The sequence below is a fragment of the Bidens hawaiensis genome, unplaced genomic scaffold (assembly GCF_021521415.1).
Source record: "Bidens hawaiensis isolate Kalapana, Puna unplaced genomic scaffold, B.hawaiensis_p1.1 tig00007430_1, whole genome shotgun sequence".
Taxonomy (NCBI): Eukaryota; Viridiplantae; Streptophyta; class Magnoliopsida; order Asterales; family Asteraceae; genus Bidens; species Bidens hawaiensis.
The window spans coordinates 966808-987096 of record NW_027491519.1 but is presented as its reverse complement, the minus strand read 5'-3'; the positions used below and the strand labels follow the sequence as shown (position 1 = coordinate 987096).

At 36.5% G+C, this 20289-nt stretch overlaps 1 protein-coding gene across 1 annotated transcript; it reads right to left on the bottom strand.

Annotated features, from left to right (window-relative positions):
• Positions 1-3994: 3994 nt before the first annotated feature.
• LOC143635315 (uncharacterized) lies at positions 3995-19195 on the bottom strand. Its single transcript, XM_077103175.1, has 5 exons — positions 18967-19195; positions 17258-18852; positions 14688-16258; positions 7093-7624; positions 3995-4003 (listed from the first exon to the last, which is right to left on the bottom strand). The coding sequence occupies exons 1-5, from the start codon at positions 19193-19195 to the stop codon at positions 3995-3997; spliced, it is 3936 nt and encodes a 1311-aa protein (XP_076959290.1).
• Positions 19196-20289: the final 1094 nt, after the last annotated feature.

The following is a 20289-nucleotide window of genomic DNA, read 5'->3' as shown; positions in this document are numbered from 1 at the left end:
TAATAGGTTTTTTTAATTGTGTTTTTTTTGTTGTTCATTGTGTCTTTTAGTTGAGTTTTCATATGAATTGTATTATAGATTTTGATAATTATATTTTTCAATCGTTACTCATACTAAAGACAAAAATTAAAACAAATATTACGTCATTGTGTCGTTTTGTTCGTCATCAACTTTTAGTCATTGTGTAATACGTTCATTGTTTTTTATTCGGATTGACATATGACAAATTCATTTAATTTGAGAAAAATAGTATTGTGTTCATTATATATTACGTTCAAGTCATTATGTAATATGTTGTTTCCATTGTGTTTTACGTTTCAAGTTATTGTGTTATATATATTCACCATTGTGTCTTACGTTTTAGGTCATTGTGTTATACGTATTCACCATTGTGTCTTCCGTTTTAGATCACTGTGTTATAGGTATTCACCATTGTGTTTTACGTTTCAAGTTATTGTGTAACATGTATTAATCATTGTGTTTTATGTATTAGATAATTTGTTGTTATTTAATTATTATTTTTACATGTTATTATCACACAACGGTGTTATTAGTATTTAAATAAACATAATGATGAGTTGAAAGACACAATGACGAAAAAACACAATGACGAAAAAAGACACAATGATAAGCGAAAAGACACAATGGTGTGCGAAAAAACACAATGACGAAAAAAGACACAATGATAAGCGAAAAGACACAATTGTATGCGAAAAGACACTATGACGAAAAAAGACACAATGATAAGCGAAAAGACACAATAGTGTGCGAAAAGACACAATAACGAAAAAAGACAATAATAAGCGAAAAGACACAATGGTGTGCGAAAATACACAATAACGAAAAAAGACACAATGGTGTGCGAAAAGACACAATGACGTGATTTTTGTTTTAAATTTTATATATCAAAAATCATACTCATATTAAAGATAAAAAAACGTTTGTTTTATGATGAATTTTTTTTTAAAAAAAATATCATACGAAAAAGTTATAAACGTTCTAAAATGATGGGGGTATTAACATGCGTCTTGCATGTGGAGAGATAAAATTGGTACAATTACCTCTATACCCTTTTTCTTTTGATCCCCACTTGACACATATCAGTTATTTATGAGTTCTCACACTTTTCATTTTTGTTATCCTTTATAAAATAACTTGACCCTAGTTACTAATTTAGTCACGAAAACACAAAACACTTCAATTTATTGCAACTAACCATACGTGGAAGGTACACCAAGTCACCAATTTCTTTCTTTTCTTTTTTTCTTTCTTTTGAAGATATATAGTTAAATTTTGTTCATTTTTCTAATATACAAAAAAATGATTTTCTAATTTGGTTGCTTATTTTTCAAGAAATGGACATCTTCAACAAAAACTCAATAATTGGATGGCCTTTGTCTAATTGTCCATAATACTATCCAAAAGTACATTATTAATGCAAATGCTCTTCTAACTAATCTACATGTTAAATGAATACCAGTTTAGGAGTATGATCTAAAACATCAATACACAAAATTCTTTAATCTTCATTTATATCTAACAAGTGGAAAATTATATTATACATACTAACGATTAAAATTTTTCAAAAATATATAAAAACTAGTATACAATTGTGTTTAAAAAGTACATCACCTATTACTTAATGTAATTTTACTTTCGTTTGCAAATTTCAAGGTGTTTGAAGAAATGCCTTAATGAAAAAAAAAGAATAAATGCTAATACAAATTAGATTCTAATTAATAGTCCTAAAAAGAGAGTTCTAGCATCTTATTTTGAATTAAGATTGTTATATTGACATGATCATGGAGATGTTTTATGATTTTATGTTCATGTGGTGATTTTAAAGGTGAGTATTTCGTGTACAATATTTTTGTAATTTTTACACTTTACACATAAATGAAGATATGTTTGATTATTGTTGATTAAATGTGTACTTGTCACTTGTATGTGTGTAAAAAAGACGGTAAGTGATTGGTTATTTGAATGTGAACCTAAAAGATTTGAACCATTATATATATATATATATATGGGATGGTTTAAAAGAGAAGTGATATTATTGTGAGAAGTGTGAGAAATGGATGTTAGCCATTGATTAAGTGTAATCAATGGTCCAAAATGTAGATAACATTTTTGTAATTAATAAGATATTATTGTAACATATTTTTAAGTTATAAGGGTATATTTGTCTTATCTGGTCAAATTTATTTAAACCAAACATAAATGCTAACCCCTTTTGATGCCTAAATTTTCTCTTAAATACCACATTCCAAATTTTCATACAAACAATACTGAGTTTTATAATTCTCATAACAAAAGTATTGAATTTTGTAATTTTTAATATTCTAGAGATCAGAATATTTATTTGTTACTATTTACTAACAATTATTTACTTATTTAACGTTCTAAAATAACAATAAAAATATTTACTTATTTGTGTAGGATGTATTGTATACTCTACTTGTGTAGGTATATATTATGAAACAGTGTATGCGTCTTTTTTCTATGTGTAGGATATGTACAGTTATGTAGTGTATGTGTATCATATATGTTATGGTTTTATTGTGTAGGTAATATAAAATTTATACAATGAGAATGATTTATTATTTGTTTATTTATATGCGTTATTTATTTTACGTGTGAACTTTTATTACTATTTGTTAATGATAGGAAATAGTAATTAATGTATGTTGTTGACTAATAATTCCACAAATTTAGTTGGTTTTGTTCTTTCAGAATGCTATACGAGAATAAAAGTTTGTGTAGGGAAGTTTGAGAAAGACGTATGCCTTACACATGTTTGTGTATGACAATGTAGGGTAGTTTGACAATGCTATATGACAAACAACAGTTTTGTGTTTGGTAGTGTAGGGTAATTTGAGAAACCAGAAACTTAATCGCTTTATGTATGGCAAAATACAAACATTTGAAGGTGAGTGTAGGGAAATAAGTAAGTGTTGGATGTATGCCAACAATAGTTTGTAGGCTATGTATGACAGTGTAGGATAGTTTTACAAAGCCAAAAACTTAAGCGTTTGTGTATGACTACGTTACACTTCGTCCCATGTGTGGAAATAATGAAACATGTGGAGTTGAATGTACTAAAAATAAATAAAAACATTGAAGCAAAAAATGAACATAATCTAATCAGATAGTTAAGCACGAGTGAATCTCAAATGATGTTAATGTTTTTTATATTTAATTAACAAATTTAAAAATTAATGAAAATGAAACTTTCAATAACTTTAAAACTTACCTATTATAAAAATTACAATCTTTACCAATTATACCCTTGTATTTAACTAAATTAAAAAAATCCAAAGAAAAAATCTGATTGGTTAAAATGATTTCTCGCACTTCTCGCAATAAAATGACTTCTCTCATGAACTTAAACACACACACACACACACACACACACACACACACATATATATATATATATATATATATAGGGGAGGGTTATCGTAATAATAAGTGGTTTCCTAGGAAGACTAAGAATAAATCATAGACATTGGATCATTTTAATCAATGGTTGAGATTTAAAATCACCAATAACCGACATAGTTTTCTAGAATTACTCTTTAATCATTATAACCGACATAGTTTCCTAGAATTGTTCTTTCACCATCATTTGTAATGCCAAATGTCAAAAAAAATTTGGTTCTTATCATTCCTAGAAAACTCTTTATTCTTATTTGAACCCTTATATATATATATATATATATATATATATATATATATATATATATAATTTTAAAAGAGAAATGAAATTACTGCGAGAAATTAATATGAGCCACTAGTTTTATTTTAGGCTTTAAAAGCTTAAAGATAAATGGAAAATGTGTAAATGCAACAATAAATGCATACACTCTCTCCAATTAATACAACTAATATAACCATAATAAATATCTCTCTAATTAATATATCTACGTAATTTAACTATAATAATTTAAAAGATAATAATACTACTTAGTTTTATAATTTATTTACATCCTCTTTATTTGATCTAACAAAAATACAATTTATTCATATAATACTAGTTCTTTATATTAAAAACAATTTCTTTCTACTCAATTTATTAGCATATATCAACGCGTAAATTTTAACAATAAATATTGAAACATAATATATATTTTTTTTCAATTGATATATCTAGAAAAATATTGTCATAAATAATTAAAAAATGTCATACAAATGTGTTCATTAAATATAAACAATAAATATATAACCTACACAAAAATATATAACTTACATGTGTTTTGAGCAATAAAAACGTACAACATACAAAAAGACATACAACTTACATATTTAATTCGGCATCAACAATTATATAAACTACACAAATATGCACATATCCTACACGTGTGTAGGTTATATGTTTTTCGTGTGTAGGTTATATGCTTTCTTATTCTTAGAACAAGTGTGGGTTATATGTTTTTGTGTAGGTTGTATATTTCACATTTAATGCAAACAAGTGTGATGCAATTTCAGAAGCGATCAATGGCTCGAGAGACTCATGATTAATCAAATACGATAAATCGAACCGAAGTTCCAAGAACAATGTTCTTTTACTAATAAACTTAATCAAAAACTAACTAACAAATAAACCCTAACACCCTACTTTTACTAAAACGAAAAAGAGATAAACATGGAAACTAAATAAACATAAGATGATAAAAGATATTAAAAACTATAATCCTAATAAAGAGATAAATATGCATTATACTCCTCGACTTCTGTAACATCCTACTTTTGATTATAATAAATAAATGGAATTTTGTTTATTCGATGAAGTGTCGTGTGTCGTTTTAATAAATAAACTAATAGAAGGTGTGCTTGGACTTTAGATGATGAAATAAGAAATGGAATGGGCCTTAGGTCCATGGGCTTAAGGGAGTATAAATACCCCTTAAACCCTAAACCTTTCTATTTTTATCCATTCTCTACACCATAGCCTACACCTTGGAAAACACACACAAACACTATCCTATAACCCGAGCCAAGATTCGAAGGCGGAAACCCGATCCCTTTGGTGCTAGATCGTCGTGAAGAACCAAAACAACGTCAAGGCTTAACCGTGTTCGTAGTTCGACTCGTTTAAGGTACGTTTATAATTAGAAATCGTTCGTTTAGGTTCGGATTGGTTTGGGAAATCATAGATCTGTCTTGTATGTTGAAAATGAATCAAACACAACAAGTAATACTGAAATCCATTAACGTTTGATATGCTAATCGATAGCCTAAAAGAACCCGTAACCTATATGCCTAAATCGCACCCCTTAAACATTGATGTTTGGCCGATTTGATGGTTAGGGTTTGTAGGCGCTGTAATTCCGAATCCATTGATACCTAAATCGTGATATTTGGTTAAGAAACGAGGGTTTAATTGCAGATCTGATGAATGTTGACTATTCTGTGTTCTTGGAAATTTTGACTTTGACCCTAAGTCAAAGTCTGGGTAAGAACAGGGATGATTCTCTAAGAATGGTGCAATTCGTTATGTCCAGATAGCGAATTAGTTCAACCATTCGTTAAGACAAAATAACGAATTAGATCACCCAGTTCGTTATGCTAAGATGACGAATCAAGTGATTCGTTACCCACTAGTTCTCCATGGAATGATAACGAATCAAGTGATTCGTTACCTGCCCAATTCGTTATGATAAGTTAACGAATCAGAGGACGAACCAGATGATGATTAGATGACGAATCAGTTAACGAACTAGATTATGAAAGTAACGAATTAGCTAGCGAATTAGGCTTAATTCGTTATGGCGAAGAAGATAGCGAATTAAATAATAAATTAAAATCCTAATGGAAAATGTGTTAAGACAGTTAATGGAAATAAAAATTTTCCAAGCTGACCTGGCAGCTCGACCCCAGCCAGGGGCTCTGCCCCTTGGACCTTGCTAGGGGCTGCCGCCCCTAGACCCCGCTGCCAGGGGCACTGCCCCCGGACCCCTGTTCATTGAGGGTAATAATTAAATATAGAAATACGTTATGGGTAGTAATAGTTGATTGATACATGTAATTATTATACAGTTAGCCATGCACAGCTCAAGAAAGGAATAACTATAAACGGTGAACGTAACCGCATTCAGGTGAGTTTCTAGCCCAACTTCCTTGTTATGTTTTCGGGGCTGTGTTCATACTCGATGTGATTTGTTAATACACTTACCTTAAATGGTAAGTGTATGTCTTATATGATTTATGTATGAATGAATGCTTGATGATGCATGAACGATCTTCGGATATTGCGTGTACCGTCAAGGGATAGTTTAAAGATATGATTGATATATATATGTATGATATACAAATGATGTATGTGCTATGGAAGTTATAATTAAAAATGTATAGAAAGGTATGGAAGGTATGGTAGAAAGGGAACGGATCCTAATAATATCCGCGAATGAAGGGAACAGACCCTAATAATATCCGCGAATGTAGGGTACGGACTCTAATAATATCCGCGAATGTAGGGAACGGACCCTAATAATATCCGCGAATGTAGGGAACAGACCTTAATAATATCTGTGAATGTTCTAGGACGAGGTATATGTATAGGTGTATGTATAAAAGGAAAGAAAGAAGGTATGATAGTATGAACGTATGAAGGAAGGTAAAGAACTATGTATGTATATGTACTTTCGGGTACGTGTATATGAATGTGTAAGGACGTATTGTATGTTACCTGATTAACTAGAACTCACTCAGCGTAGCTGACTTTTAGTATGCATGCAGGTGAGTAGAATGAGGCAGCTGGCTTGAGCGGGGCACATGGCAGAAGAATAAGAGTCTGGCATCTGAAGACTTGTTATGTTATGTTTTGATTTTGAAGGACAAGATAAATGTTTAAAGACATGTTATGACTTATTATTGTAATGTTATGAAAATTTTAATATTCCGCGTATGTTTTTATTAACTCTAATGATTAGAACTATGTTGATGAATAAATCCAACGTCCAAATGTGAGGCGCCGGTAATGGGGCCTTACATCTTCGAAAAAAACTCGTCCTCGAGTTTTGCTTCAAAGTCACCCGGATCGAAAGGAACATCAATCTGATTTTGAATTATTATTATCACCAGCCTAAAAACCTGAACTTTGTATGTTGTGTCACCCGGATCCAAAATCGAACCACCCTCGTATAACTCTGAATAAATACCACCTGGATCGAATCCCATGTTTGGTTGTACACCATGAAATTTCACGTATAGTGCCAACTCCCCACACGGGTTACCAGGATTGCAACCCATAAATTTAACAAAATTTAAATCACCATAAATATTAAGCATATTGCAAAAACCCAAATATTTTCCAACTTGATATTCTATATGGATAGGAGGTTTAATCAAATCTTTTCCAATTTGAAATTGCGTCTTATATGGCTTGACATTAGGGTCAACTATGGCAGCCGATTGATAACCATCTTCAACCACCCAACCACTAACCATCCCCGTGGGACCTCCACCACCAAGGTTTACACGAGAACAAAGCAAAATTTCATCACTCACCTTTGCGTAGTCGCCGTTGACAAACGAAACATAACCCATGGCCGCCGTAGGAACTTCGACACCACCATCTATCGTTGTCTCACTACCCACAGCGTCCGTATATGTTTCCTCATCCCTGTAGTTATCAAACACGGGTGGTGAATCATAGCTAAAACAACAACAGAACGATCATCCTCCTCCCCAAAACACTTGTTTTCATGGAAGTTAAATCCATCTTCATCAACACTCGGTTCGTTTTCTGAGTAATACTCTTGTCACACCCCGCCTTAGGGCCTAGGCGTGTGACCACAAGTTGGTACCGGTTTTGTAAATATATCAGAGTTGCGGTTTATAGCGGAAGTCTTTAAAATATTTATATTGAAAACTTATTAAAATCTCGGGTTTAAATACCCGCTTGATATTTCAAATACATTTCTTTATAGAACATAACTCCTTTATAATATTTTCAAATAAAAATATCTGAGCCATCAGATAGCATCTAATGACTATAACTCCAATATTCTATTCCTTCTTGCTTGTCTGTTCTAACCTTTCTTGTTTCCCTGTAACATGGGTGGGAAAATACGTCAGCACAAAGCTGGTGAATAACGCTGACTCTAAAAATATCTTTTCAATACCTTTGTGAAACCAACAATAATACCTTTGTGACTACTCATTAGGCACCCAACTAAATTGGGACCAAATTACCCTAAGTACCATGTACAATTAATTATATACACAATATCATTTCTCTGAACATTCTCGTAGACCTTCAGAGGCATGTTGATGATATGCATGGCCTCGGGGAACTCCGAGTCACCATGTATGTTTGGATCCAGACACATGTATACTCTTAATCAGAGTGTCCCTTTCTTATTATTGTAACACAAAGTTTTAAGGATTCGTAAATCCTATGCAAATATTCAGACGCATTATAAAAGGTTTGGGGCGTATTCATCTTTCTGTTTATAATCAGTTTCTGATACTGATTCCTGTTTTCTGATTTCCTCTTCTTCTTGTTTTGTTACCTCGGACCTATAGTACGAGAATAACATTTTGTATAAATAACTAGATCATCGATCTGGATTCAGTGTAACATCCCGAAATTTCTAAAAATAATATTTAATATATTATTTATTTATAATAGAAAAGTTTACTTGAGTTAGTAGAAAATTAATAAAATAATAAGGATGGAAGGATAAGTAGGCTAATTAGATAGAGTTAATTATGGACCAAGAAGAAAAGATGGGCCTTAGGTCCATGGGCTTAAGTGAGTATAAATACCCCTTAAAACCCTAATCCTTTCCATTTTCATACATCACTACACCAAAGCTTCCACCATCAAAACAGACACTTAACTCAATTCCCGTTTTTGAGAAAACCACCCACAATGACCCAAATATTCCCGGTGATCTAGCAGTCGGATCGGTCCCAAATTTTAAATGAGTGTTCAAGGTATATAAATGAAGATTCCCACCGATTAGATCTTCGATCAGAGGTTGGGAAGTACGGTTTTTATCAGCAAAACCGTAGCAGCTCAAAATGAGGATTTCCGGCCACTGTTTTACTATTCCGGCGACTGTCGTGGCGGTTTCCTGCGAAGGTGAGCTGATGGATTTGTATATCGGGACGAGACGGTTCCGTGGCCGCTTGAATCACTCAATCGGAGTTCGTTTGATATGGTTTTGAGCATCTCGAGTGATTTCGTACAAAAACCTCAAAGGTACGTTTTTGTTAAAAAAGGTTTACTTTTCGTGTACGGATTTACATGAAAATTGGTAGGATGATAGATCAGGTCTAGACAAATCATAAAGTTGCAAACTTGAAGATTAAAATGGACTTAACGAACTCATGTCTATGTACGGCTCGCTTAAAATAAACCTTAGATCTAGTATTGAACGTTTTTAGCTTAAAGGTCCCAACTTTATGCTTTTCCGGGCCGAGTTTTACCCGTTATCGATCATGGGAATGTTATCAGGGTTGGTTAATATCATATCTAAGGATTTCATGTGAGAGCGGAGGTGATTATGGGGGGTTAAGCACGAACAGTAGCCACTGCTGGGCAACTTCGCCTGCGGCTAAGTTCGCCTGCGGCCAAGTTCGTCAAGGTAACTTCGCCTGCAGCTGAGTTTGTCCGTAGATGAGTTCGGCATGCTAACTTCGCTGGATAATAAGTTCGCTTAATATAATAAGTTCGCTTAATATATAAGTTCGCTTAATATAATAAGTTCGCTTAATATATATGTTCGCTTAATATAATAAGTTCGCTCGTGTATAAGTTCGCTTATGTCCAAGTTCGCTTATACCCGGATACAAGGCGACTTGTATATGTAGACGTATATGTGTACACACGTGATGGTATGCATTGTAAGGACTAAAGAGATAAAATACAATAAAGTTAAAATAAAGGGGAAACCATAAAAATGCTAAGTAGAAGTAAGCTAATACAAGGCCGTTAGATTAGATAAGATGAGTATTGATACGTGTAACTTGTACAGTCAGCCGAGCTCAGTTAAAGAAGGGATTAGCAACTATCGGAGAACGAAGCAGGATTCAGGTGAGTTTCTAGCCCCATTTTCCTTGTTATGTTTTCTGGGCTGTGTGCATACTCGATGTGAAGTGTGAATACACTTACCTTAAGTGGTAAGTGTATGCTATAGATGCTATACGAGGTAGCTATTATATAATGCTTTTCGGTACGTGAACGATCTTCGGATATTGCACGTATCGCCAAGAATAGTGATTGCCAAGTGGTTGTTAGTGTGTATGAATGCTATGATGTGACTTGCTTATTATGTAAATAATGTATTGATATGAAGTGTGATGTAGACAAGTAGAGGTAGAGTGTGTTAGAAGTGGCAAGAGTCTAGTAAGGGTGTTAGTGGCATGACGATAGCACGTGGTAGGGTAAGCCTATACGTGACTTCGTTATTAAAGTGGCAAAGTGGCGAAGTGGCATAACGTTATACGTTATTAAAGTGGCAAAGTGGCATAACATTATACGTTATTAAAGTCAAAGTGGCATAACGTCATTCGTTATTAAGTGGCTAAGTGGTAGGGGTAAATAAGAGGTTAAGTGGTAAGGTGAGCAGGTCAGATAGTGGGCTACGTGTCTTCGGATACGTATATGATATATGTAGTGGTTGTATGATAAGTTGCTTGATTAACTAGAACTCACTCAGCGTAGCTGACTTTTAGTATGCACGCAGGTGAGCTGATTATAGAGTTAGCATGAGGACGGCACATGGCATGGATTGAACGGCTGACATCTGAAGATAGAAGTAAAGATGTTTTAAATATAATGTTTTGTGTTATGGTATCAAAGAAAAGATTTAATGTTTTTTAACGAATGGTTGATGTTTTATATTCCGCGAAAAGTTTTAATTAACTCTGATTTGTAAGAACTGTGTTTATGAGTAAATCCGACGCTAAAGTAGGGCTACCGGTAACGGGGCTTTACATTCAGACCTTTAGTCCGTTTTGTATAGCTTTAGCCTTGATAAAAACGTTAATACATATAAAACATTTGGACCTTTAGTCCCTTTCTTTATTTACCAATTATTGGCTACGTTTTCTTTTTCAGGAAGAAACGTCTATATTGAGTTCCTTCTTGAAGAAGAAACATTAATCAAACTATATTCTTTGAATATCATATTTCTTAATAATAAAGAAATACTATTTTATCTATAACTCTTGCTTAAGAAAAATTATATTATTCTTAATTGTAATCAAGGTTTGGCTATACCTCCGACAATGGTCTAAGCCATTTATAATAATAAAATAATAACTTAGGCAGAACCCCTACCTCGCACGGGTATTCGGAGTTAGATATTCCTAAGCTTATACGACAACACTTCTACTCTATATGCACGTTTATCGAGGCGTTCTTGATCAACCTTCCTTGGCACGTAAATCGAGGCAACGTTTGGTCGCCGGGTCATGCACGTATTTCAAGACGGAAATGTCAGGTTTCTTGAGTGGCACACACTTCGAGGAAACACCAGGTATTTGGCACGGATTAAGAGGTGATATTTTCGGGTCGGTGGCACGCAAAACGATGTTCGGCACGCAAACCGAGGTAGAGAGAGTGAAATTCTAGAGAGAGTGGCTGTGGGTGTGGTGAAATGAGCCGTGACCCCTCCTATTTATAGCTGAAATCTTGTCCCATCGCGTGCCCCTTTCTCACGGTCATTGCGTATCGCGATGACACATGTTATCAGACGTTGCCACGTGTCGCCACGTGGCCTGACACGTCTGCCACGTCTCCCGGCCTGCTGCCACGTGTCACTTTCTTGGACTCATCGCGTAGCGCGATGGGTCCTTAAATATTTATTTTTCATTTTAGTCCCTCTTCTTTGATAGCTTGTCTCTTCAGGTCTAATTCTCGTTGTCCAAAAATACTAAGGCGGCTCTTAAAGCGGCTCGCGGCGATGCGAGCGTGCGCCATCAAAGCGTCACATTGCGCCCAACGCCCTTCACCGTCGCCTTCGCCATCGCCATCGCCCGAGCCCGAGCCCGAGCGCGTACGCGTCGGGTGCTACGCACCCTCCGCTAGGACCACTTGGTGCATGATATTCATAAAAAAATATTAGTATGAAAAATCTCTTCCTTATAAAGAGCTTCCATTTCTTTACCACTTTCCATGTGGGATGGATTCCATCTTCCTTATTTGTCGTAACACCCCAACCCAGAGCAGGCTAATGTGTCACTATTACAGATATCATAGACCAAACAAAAACCATTTAAATGAAATGAAAAGAATCCCATGGCAACCAAAAGAGTTAAAAACACTGAAAGAAATTCTAAGTCAAATTTATTAAATGCTTAAATAAAAGAAAATTAAATCAAGTCTTTATTCTTGAGCTTCATTTTACTCTCATCACTGATCTCCCCGATTTCCCGAATTACCTGTTAGCAAATAAGACAGACACAAACAAGAAAATACGGCTGAGCCAAAAATTGCACAGTAACGGAGAGAACAATAGTACAGGTAAAGGCATACATAAGACAAAACACAGACTGAACTGAAAATGAAACTATTGCGGATATAAAACCACGTTTTAGACCGAACTATAATTAGATGCGAAACATAATCCGATACATGATCGGGATGTAATCTGAATATACTCAAATTTAACCAAATGCATATACACATATCAAAACGAACCAGAAATATAGCGAAGCAAAATATAATTACTAAAATACACGACGATGATGTTAAAATAAATAGGTCGTGTAATGCGGAAGCACCCATAGCCTAAACAGAGGGGTACACAGCTAGCTAGTCCATGCACCAAGGAGACGGTGGGGGTGGCGTGCACACATTGTTCCATCTCAAACAGAAGTCAGGAGTCAGGAGTCGGAGCTAAGATCGATCTAATCGCCTCTAAGTGGCCAAGGTACTACATAAGTACGGTCAGAGACGCCGTGAACTTTGATTACGCACTGTCACGACAAGTGCCATGTCGTTGACGCCCCAACGACAAGTCAGAAATGCTCGGGTAACAGAGTACTGAACTAAAGTCGTATAACTAAAAGATATTTAAACAGGAACATGCAATAATGAATTCAAAATATATATAACCTATTGCATGCTGTAAAATTAATATAACCATATCATACGAATAAGCCGAACTAGATAACAAAAATCCGCACTACGAAGTGACGGACATCGAATATAAAATGGACTAGAACCAATACTATGAGTGAAGAAAAACAGAATCCGTACCTTAAACAAAGCAAAAAGAAAAGATAAGGTTGTCTTCAACTATATTGAGAATCTACATTATAATATAGTTCACATAAGATTTATTGAACTCAAAATATATTGCGTGATTAACCGATCGGTTTTCCGGCGACAAGGGCTTTTTATAAATAAAAATAATAATAATAATTCGACACTTGATTTCATAAAAGTCATGTAATCGTTACTAATATTAATATATAACGTTAAATGGATGGCAAGAGTTTTGAATTTAACACTAATAGAATAATACTATTAGTTAAACAAAAATAACGTATGAAACTAATTTACGTAGTAGAGTTCATGTTATATATTACTTAGAATATGTGTATAGATATAAGTGTATGAGCAAAATTGTTGCTTTATTCCTTTTAGTTATATGATGGTTTCATAAAACAATTTCCAATGCTCTTATATAATTGTATGGTGCAAAACAAGTTTTTACAAAACTCACGTGCATATTCAACAATGTCAGATTAATTTCTTTTTAGTCAACTTCCTTTTCTTTCTTTATTTATTTACTTTATTTCTGATGAATGATTCTTATCTTTAAACGCAAACATGCTTCTATTAACACATAGAGATTTAAAGCCTTAAATGGCCGGAACCGTCAATCGTCACAGCCGCAAAGTATCGGGATGAATAAAACAAAGGAAGGTCTGGAATTATTTTACCGAAACAGAGAATGGTTTCATCTACTAACCTGCACCGATAGTCGGAACCAATCGGATAACAAAACGGTACTAACGAACGCGAAGAAGTTGTTGGTCCGTGACTGAGTCTGAATTAATGGTGACAGGCAAAGAAGCGGCGAAGTTGCAGTTCTCCGGGGACGAGTTGAAGGGAGGCGGTGGTGAGTAAATACGGCGTCGTCGAACAACTCAAGGTGGTTGGCCAGAAACGAGATGAAGCTATGTGTAGGGTTTGAGAGTCGTTAATGGGGTTTAGGGGGTTTTATAACTGAACGAATTAGATTTAGGAACGTGAGTTGTGATATGGTATTTCCGTGAGGTTTGTTAGCAGCCGATTAGGATGAGTGAGTGAAACATGATCAGATGACATTCAAAACCAAAACTCCCCTTTTGTTTATATCTTTATTATTATTATTGTTATTATTGTTGTTGTTGTTATATAATACTAAAGTTCGGGTTATTATAATTATACTCCCTTAAAAAAAAATTTCGTCCACGAAATTGTAAGACATAGACACATACTTTCGGATATAACGGAAACGAAACAAACTTAAACGTTCATAAATTCAGACATGACAATTGCAAAGTCTTGGAAACAAATATTAGGACATATAAAACAGAATTCATATGAAATCAAAACCATCCAAACTGAAATCACCAAGTTCTAAAACGGAAATAAATACGGATATTGGGAACGAATTGTATCCTCCATTTCCCATGTAGCTTCTCGTTCAGAATGGTTCTTTCAAAGAATCTTAACGAACGGAATAGTTTTCTTGCGCATAATGCATTCTTGACGATCAAGAATAGCTTCCGGTTCTTCTTCAACAGATAAATCCTCGCGAATCTGATGGAACGGATAGGTAACAACATGTAACGGGTGATAAATATACCCCCTAAGAAGAGATACGTGAAAGACCCTATGCACATGAGATAACTGAGGTGGTAAAGCCAAACGATAAGAGACTTCGCCAACTTTTTCAAGAATTTCAAACGGTCCGATGAATCTTGGGCTAAGTTTTCCCTTGATTCCAAAACGTTGAACGCCTCTACAAGGTGAAACTCGCAAGAATACCCGATCACTGACATTAAATTCCAAAGCTCGACGATGTCGGTCTGCATAGCTCTTCTGTCGACTCTGAGCCTCTTTTAGCTTCTCACGAGCAATGGTAACTTTCTCATTTGTAATCTGTACCAACTCGGGCCCTTCAATAATTTTCTCACCAACCTCATCCCAACAATTAGGGTCTCTACACTTACGACCATATAAAAGCTCGAATGGCGCCATACCGATGCTAGCTTGCCAACTATTATTGTAGGCAAACTCAACCAGACTTAAATACTCGTCCCAGTTTCCACTCCACTCTAAAGCACATGCTCGAAGCATATCTTCGAGTGTCTGAATGGTACGTTCTGACTGACCGTCAGTCTGAGGATGAAACGCGGTACTAAATCTCAATCTAGTACCCCATGCGGCTAGCAACCCCTTCCAAAAACGCGAAGTGAAACGTGGGTCTCGATCACAAACAATAGAGACGGGGGTGCCATGGAGTCTCACAATCTCTCGAGTAAAAATATCGGATAACTTACTGACTGAGAATCCTTTTTGAATCGGAAGAAAGTGAGCCGATTTTGACAAACGATCGACTACAACCCAAATAGCATCATTTCTTTTGAACGTTTTTGGTAGTCCGGTAATAAAATCCATTGAGATATCATCCCACTTCCATACCGGAATGTCAAGTGTCTGAAGTAAACCCCCAGCTCTTTGATGCTCAGTTTTAACTTGCTGACAAGTAACGCATCTGCTGACATAACTGGCCACGTCCTCTTTCATACCGCTCCACCAAAAATGTTGACGAAGATCCCGATACATCTTTGTGGATCCAGGGTGGATTGAGAACGGTGAACTGTGAGCCTCGGCTAACAACGACTCCCGTAGGGTGGAATCGCTAGGAACACATAACCGTTTCCCACACCAAACTACGCCATGCTCGTCTTCTCTGAATTCTGACTGTTTACCAACCTCCAAATTCTGTATAATTGCCCAAATTTCTCCGTCTTCATATTGCGCACTCTTGATTCGAGAAATTAGATCAGGCTCAATCTGAAATCTGGCTAGATATCCATTGGTATCACCAAAATGGAGACCAATACCCAATCTATCCAGATCATTGAGGATATGAGGTTGCAGCTGAAAAGAATTTATCGTTCCGGAACTCTTCCGACTAAGAGCATCGGCTACAACGTTTGCCTTCTCCGGATGATACTGTATGATAGCGTCGTAATCTTTTAGAAGTTCTAACCAACGTCTCTGCCTCATATTCAGTTCCTTCTGAGTGAAGATATATTTCAAGCTCTTATGATCAGTGAAAATATCGCAAGTCTCTCCATAAAGATAATGGCGCCAGATTTTCAACGCGAAAATAACTGCAGCGAGTTCGAGGTCATGCGTCGGATAGTTAACCTCATAATTTCAACTGTCGTGAGGCGTATGCAATGACTTTACCATGCTTCATTAAAACGCAGCCGAGACCTTTCTTAGAAGCATCACTATAAATTTGGTATCCACCCGTGCCTGAAGGAAGTGTAAGAATCGGATTAGAAACCAATCGCTTCTTTAGTTCTTCAAAACTTTTCTCTCGATCATCATTCCAGGAGAACTTAACCCCTTTCCTTAACAGTTGCGTGAGGGTAGGGCGATGGCGGAAAAACCTTCAACAAATCGGCGATAATAACCGGCAAGGCCGAGAAAACTACGGACCTCTGAGACTGAGGTAGGTCTAGGCCAATTAGTGACTGCCTCGATTTTAGCCGGGTCCATTGTAATGCCTTCGGCCGACACAATGTGACCTAAAAACGCTACCTTGCTTAGCCAGAACTCGCATTTTGAGAATTTTGCATAAAGCTTCTTTTTACGTAAAATCTCGAGTACGATACGAAGATGATCCTCATGTTCCGCTTTACTTTTAGAATAAATTAGAATATCGTCGATGAAGACTATCACGAACTTATCAAGAAATTCTCGAAAAACTCGGTTCATCAAGTCCATGAAAACGGCCGGGGCATTGGTTAACCCAAACGGCATCACTAAGAATTCATAATGGCCATAACGAGTACGAAAAGCTGACTTAGAAACATCTGAATCTTTGATCTTAAGCTGATGGTAACCAGATCTCAAATCAATCTTAGAAAAACATTTGGCGCCTTGAAGCTGGTCGAATAGATCATCGATACGAGGCAAGGGATAACGATTTCGAATGGTGATTTTATTCAACTCCCGATAGTCAATACAGAGTCTTAATGAACCATCCTTCTTCTTCACGAATAAGACCGGTGCGCCCCAAGGAGAGACACTCGGTCTAATAAAACCCAGTTCCAATAATTCTTGTAGCTGCTCTTTGAGCTCCTTAAGCTCCAAAGGTGCCATACGATAGGGTGCCTTAGAAATCGGCTCGGCACCAGGGACAAGATCAATAGTAAACTCTACCTCGCGATCAGGTGGAAGTCCAATCAATTCTTTAGGAAAAACGTCCGGAAAATCACAAACAGTCGGATAATCGGAGATTTTGGGTTCATTAGAAGATGTAGCTTTAACCGAAGCAAGAAATCCCGCACAACCGTGCGATAGAAACTTATGAGCCTTAAGCGCAGAAATAATTTTTAAAGATTTTCGAGGCTGGGTCCCCTGATAGATAATTTCGGGACACTGAGGATTTCCAAATAAAACACGACGAGTCTGACATTCGATCGTAACATTATGCTGCGATAACCAGTCCATACCCAGAATAACATCAAAGTCGCTCATGTGCATAGGATACAAGTCTGCGGCACGGATAACTGAATTGATTCGGATTGGACACTCATTATAAACGTGAGAGATAACAGTGGTGTCTCTCAGAGGAGTAGATATCACTAAAGGGTACTCTAAGGCAGTAGGCATAGTCATTAAATATTTAGCAAATAAGAGTGATACCACATAATGTGTCGCACCAGTATCAAATAAAACATACGTATCACGATCACCAATTTGTAAATTACCGGAAACCATACCTGGGGCATTAGCTGCATCATTAGCTGTAAGTGTAAAAACTCGTCCTCCTGCAGCAGATCTAGCATCTTCCCTAGTATTAGCCCTAGGGTCCCGCTGAGGGCAGTCTCTGATCATGTGTCCTGCATCTCCGCATCCAAAACAACGACCTTCAGCTCGACGACAAGCACCTCCATGACGTTTCCCACACGTGCCACACAGAGGAGTATTTCGGTTTTGTTGATTAAGTGGTTGAGCTCTGGTGGGGTTATGATGTTGTTGCATATTATTCTGTGCGGGCCTATGATTCTGATTTTGATTTCCCCCATTTCGTGGCTGATTGTTGAAATTCCTATCAGTACGCTGTCTACGGTCTCGGGGTACAAGGGACTGTTCGGTTCCAACCTGAGAAGAAGATTGACCCTGATTATTTTCTCTTGGCCGCTTACGACTTTCATCAAAAGACTTCTGGCGGTGTTTCTTATCATTATCAAGGTTCTTGACCGCATCAACTATCTCATTTATGTCATTAAAACGGAGGTTCAAGATAAACTTCCTATCTCGGTCACAAATGGCCCACTTGAAATGGTTGGTCTGTTGTTCTTGCGTGCCTACAGTTGGGCCAAGAAAACTAACCAATCGACTGAAACGATTTTTAAACTCAACGATGGGCTCATCATTAGCCTGAATAATTGAAGAATATTCTCTCAAATATTCACTGCGATCAGCATCAGTGAAATACTGTTGGTAAAACAAAGTACGGAATTCATTCCAAGGAAGTGTAGCAGCATAATTGTCTCCGCCACGGGCAGCTTTCAGTGTCTTCCACCATCTGTGAGCGTCATCTTCGAGCTTGTAAGTAGCTAATCGAACCTTAAACACATCTTCAACACCCAGCACTTCAAACAGTTTCTCAATGTGCGCGATCCAGTTTTCAGCTTCTACTGGAGAACTAGCAGTACTAAAGGATTTTGGCTTTTGCTTTTGAAAACGCTCAAGCCAGACATGAATACCAACAGGAGGATTGTTGCCTCCAGCATTGTTTCCACTGGCGTTGTTGCCACCGGCGTTGTTACCACCGACATTGTTGCCACCGGCATTGTTCTGCTGCAACTGTTGTATGATGTTAGGGACTGCCGCAGCAATAGCCGCATTGACGGCGTTAGCGACAAGGGTCACAAGAGGTGGGTCGTTTCCAGCATCATTCCCGTTTTGGCGGGTAACACGTCTTCTAGGAGGCATCTGAAAATAAGATAACGTATGAATTGAACGATAAGGATTTACAGAATACGCGGAAGACGAAAAGGAAAATCCTAACTCGACGTCTACCCATTAACTCACATTTTTAATTATTTTCGTATAAGTTTTCTACAAGAAAGAGCCTGGGCTCTGATACCATAACTGTAACACCCTAACCCGGAGCAGGCTAACGTGTCACTATTACAGATATCATAGACCAAACAAAAACCATTTAAATGAAATGAAAAGAATCCCATGGCAACCAAAAGAGTTAAAAACACTGAAAGAAATTCTAAGTCAAATTTATTAAATGCTTAAATAAAAGAAAATTAAATCAAGTCCTTATTCTTGAGCTTCATTTTACTCTCATCACTGATCTCCCCGATTTCCCGAATTACCTGTTAGCAAATAAGACAGACACAAACAAGAAAATACGGCTGAGCCAAAAATTGCACAGTAACGGAGAGAACAATAGTACAGGTAAAGGCATACATAAGACAAAACACAGACTGAACTGAAAATGAAACTATTGCGGATATAAAACCACGTTTTAGACCGAACTATAATTAGATGCGAAACATAATCCGATACATGATCGGGATGTAATCTGAATATACTCAAATTTAACCAAATGCTACACATATCAAAATGGACCAGAAATATAGCGAAGCAAAATATAATTACTAAAATACACGACGATGATGTTAAAATAAATAGGTCGTGTAATGCGGAAGCACCCATAGCCTAAACAGAGGGGTACACAGCTAGCTAGTCCATGCACCAAGGAGACGGTGGGGGTGGCGTGCACACATTGTTCCATCTCAAACAGAAGTCAGGAGTCAGGAGTCGGAGCTAAGATCGATCTAATCGCCTCTAAGTGGCCAAGGTACTACATAAGTACGGTCAGAGACGCCGTGAACTTTGATTACGCACTGTCACGATAAGTGCCATGTCGTTGACGCCCCAACGACAAGTCAGAAATGCTCGGGTAACAGAGTACTGAACTAAAGTCGTATAACTAAAAGATATTTAAACAGGAACATGCAATAATGAATTCAAAATATATATAACCTATTGCATGCTATAAAATTAATATA

What these genes read in the sequence shown, in the direction of transcription:
- LOC143635315 (XM_077103175.1), bottom strand. Translation starts at nt 19,195, where the DNA reads ATGCCTCCTAGAAGACGTGTTACCCGCCAAAACGGGAATGATGCTGGA. An exon ending in AGGCAACAATCCTCCTGTTG is followed by an intron (nt 18,853 to 18,966) that starts GTATTCATGTCT and finishes AACTGTTTGAAG; the next exon opens with TGCTGGGTGTTGAAGATGTG. An exon ending in ATGCGCAAGAAAACTATTCC is followed by an intron (nt 7,625 to 14,687) that starts GTTCGTTAAGAT and finishes TGATAACTACAG; the next exon opens with GGATGAGGAAACATATACGG.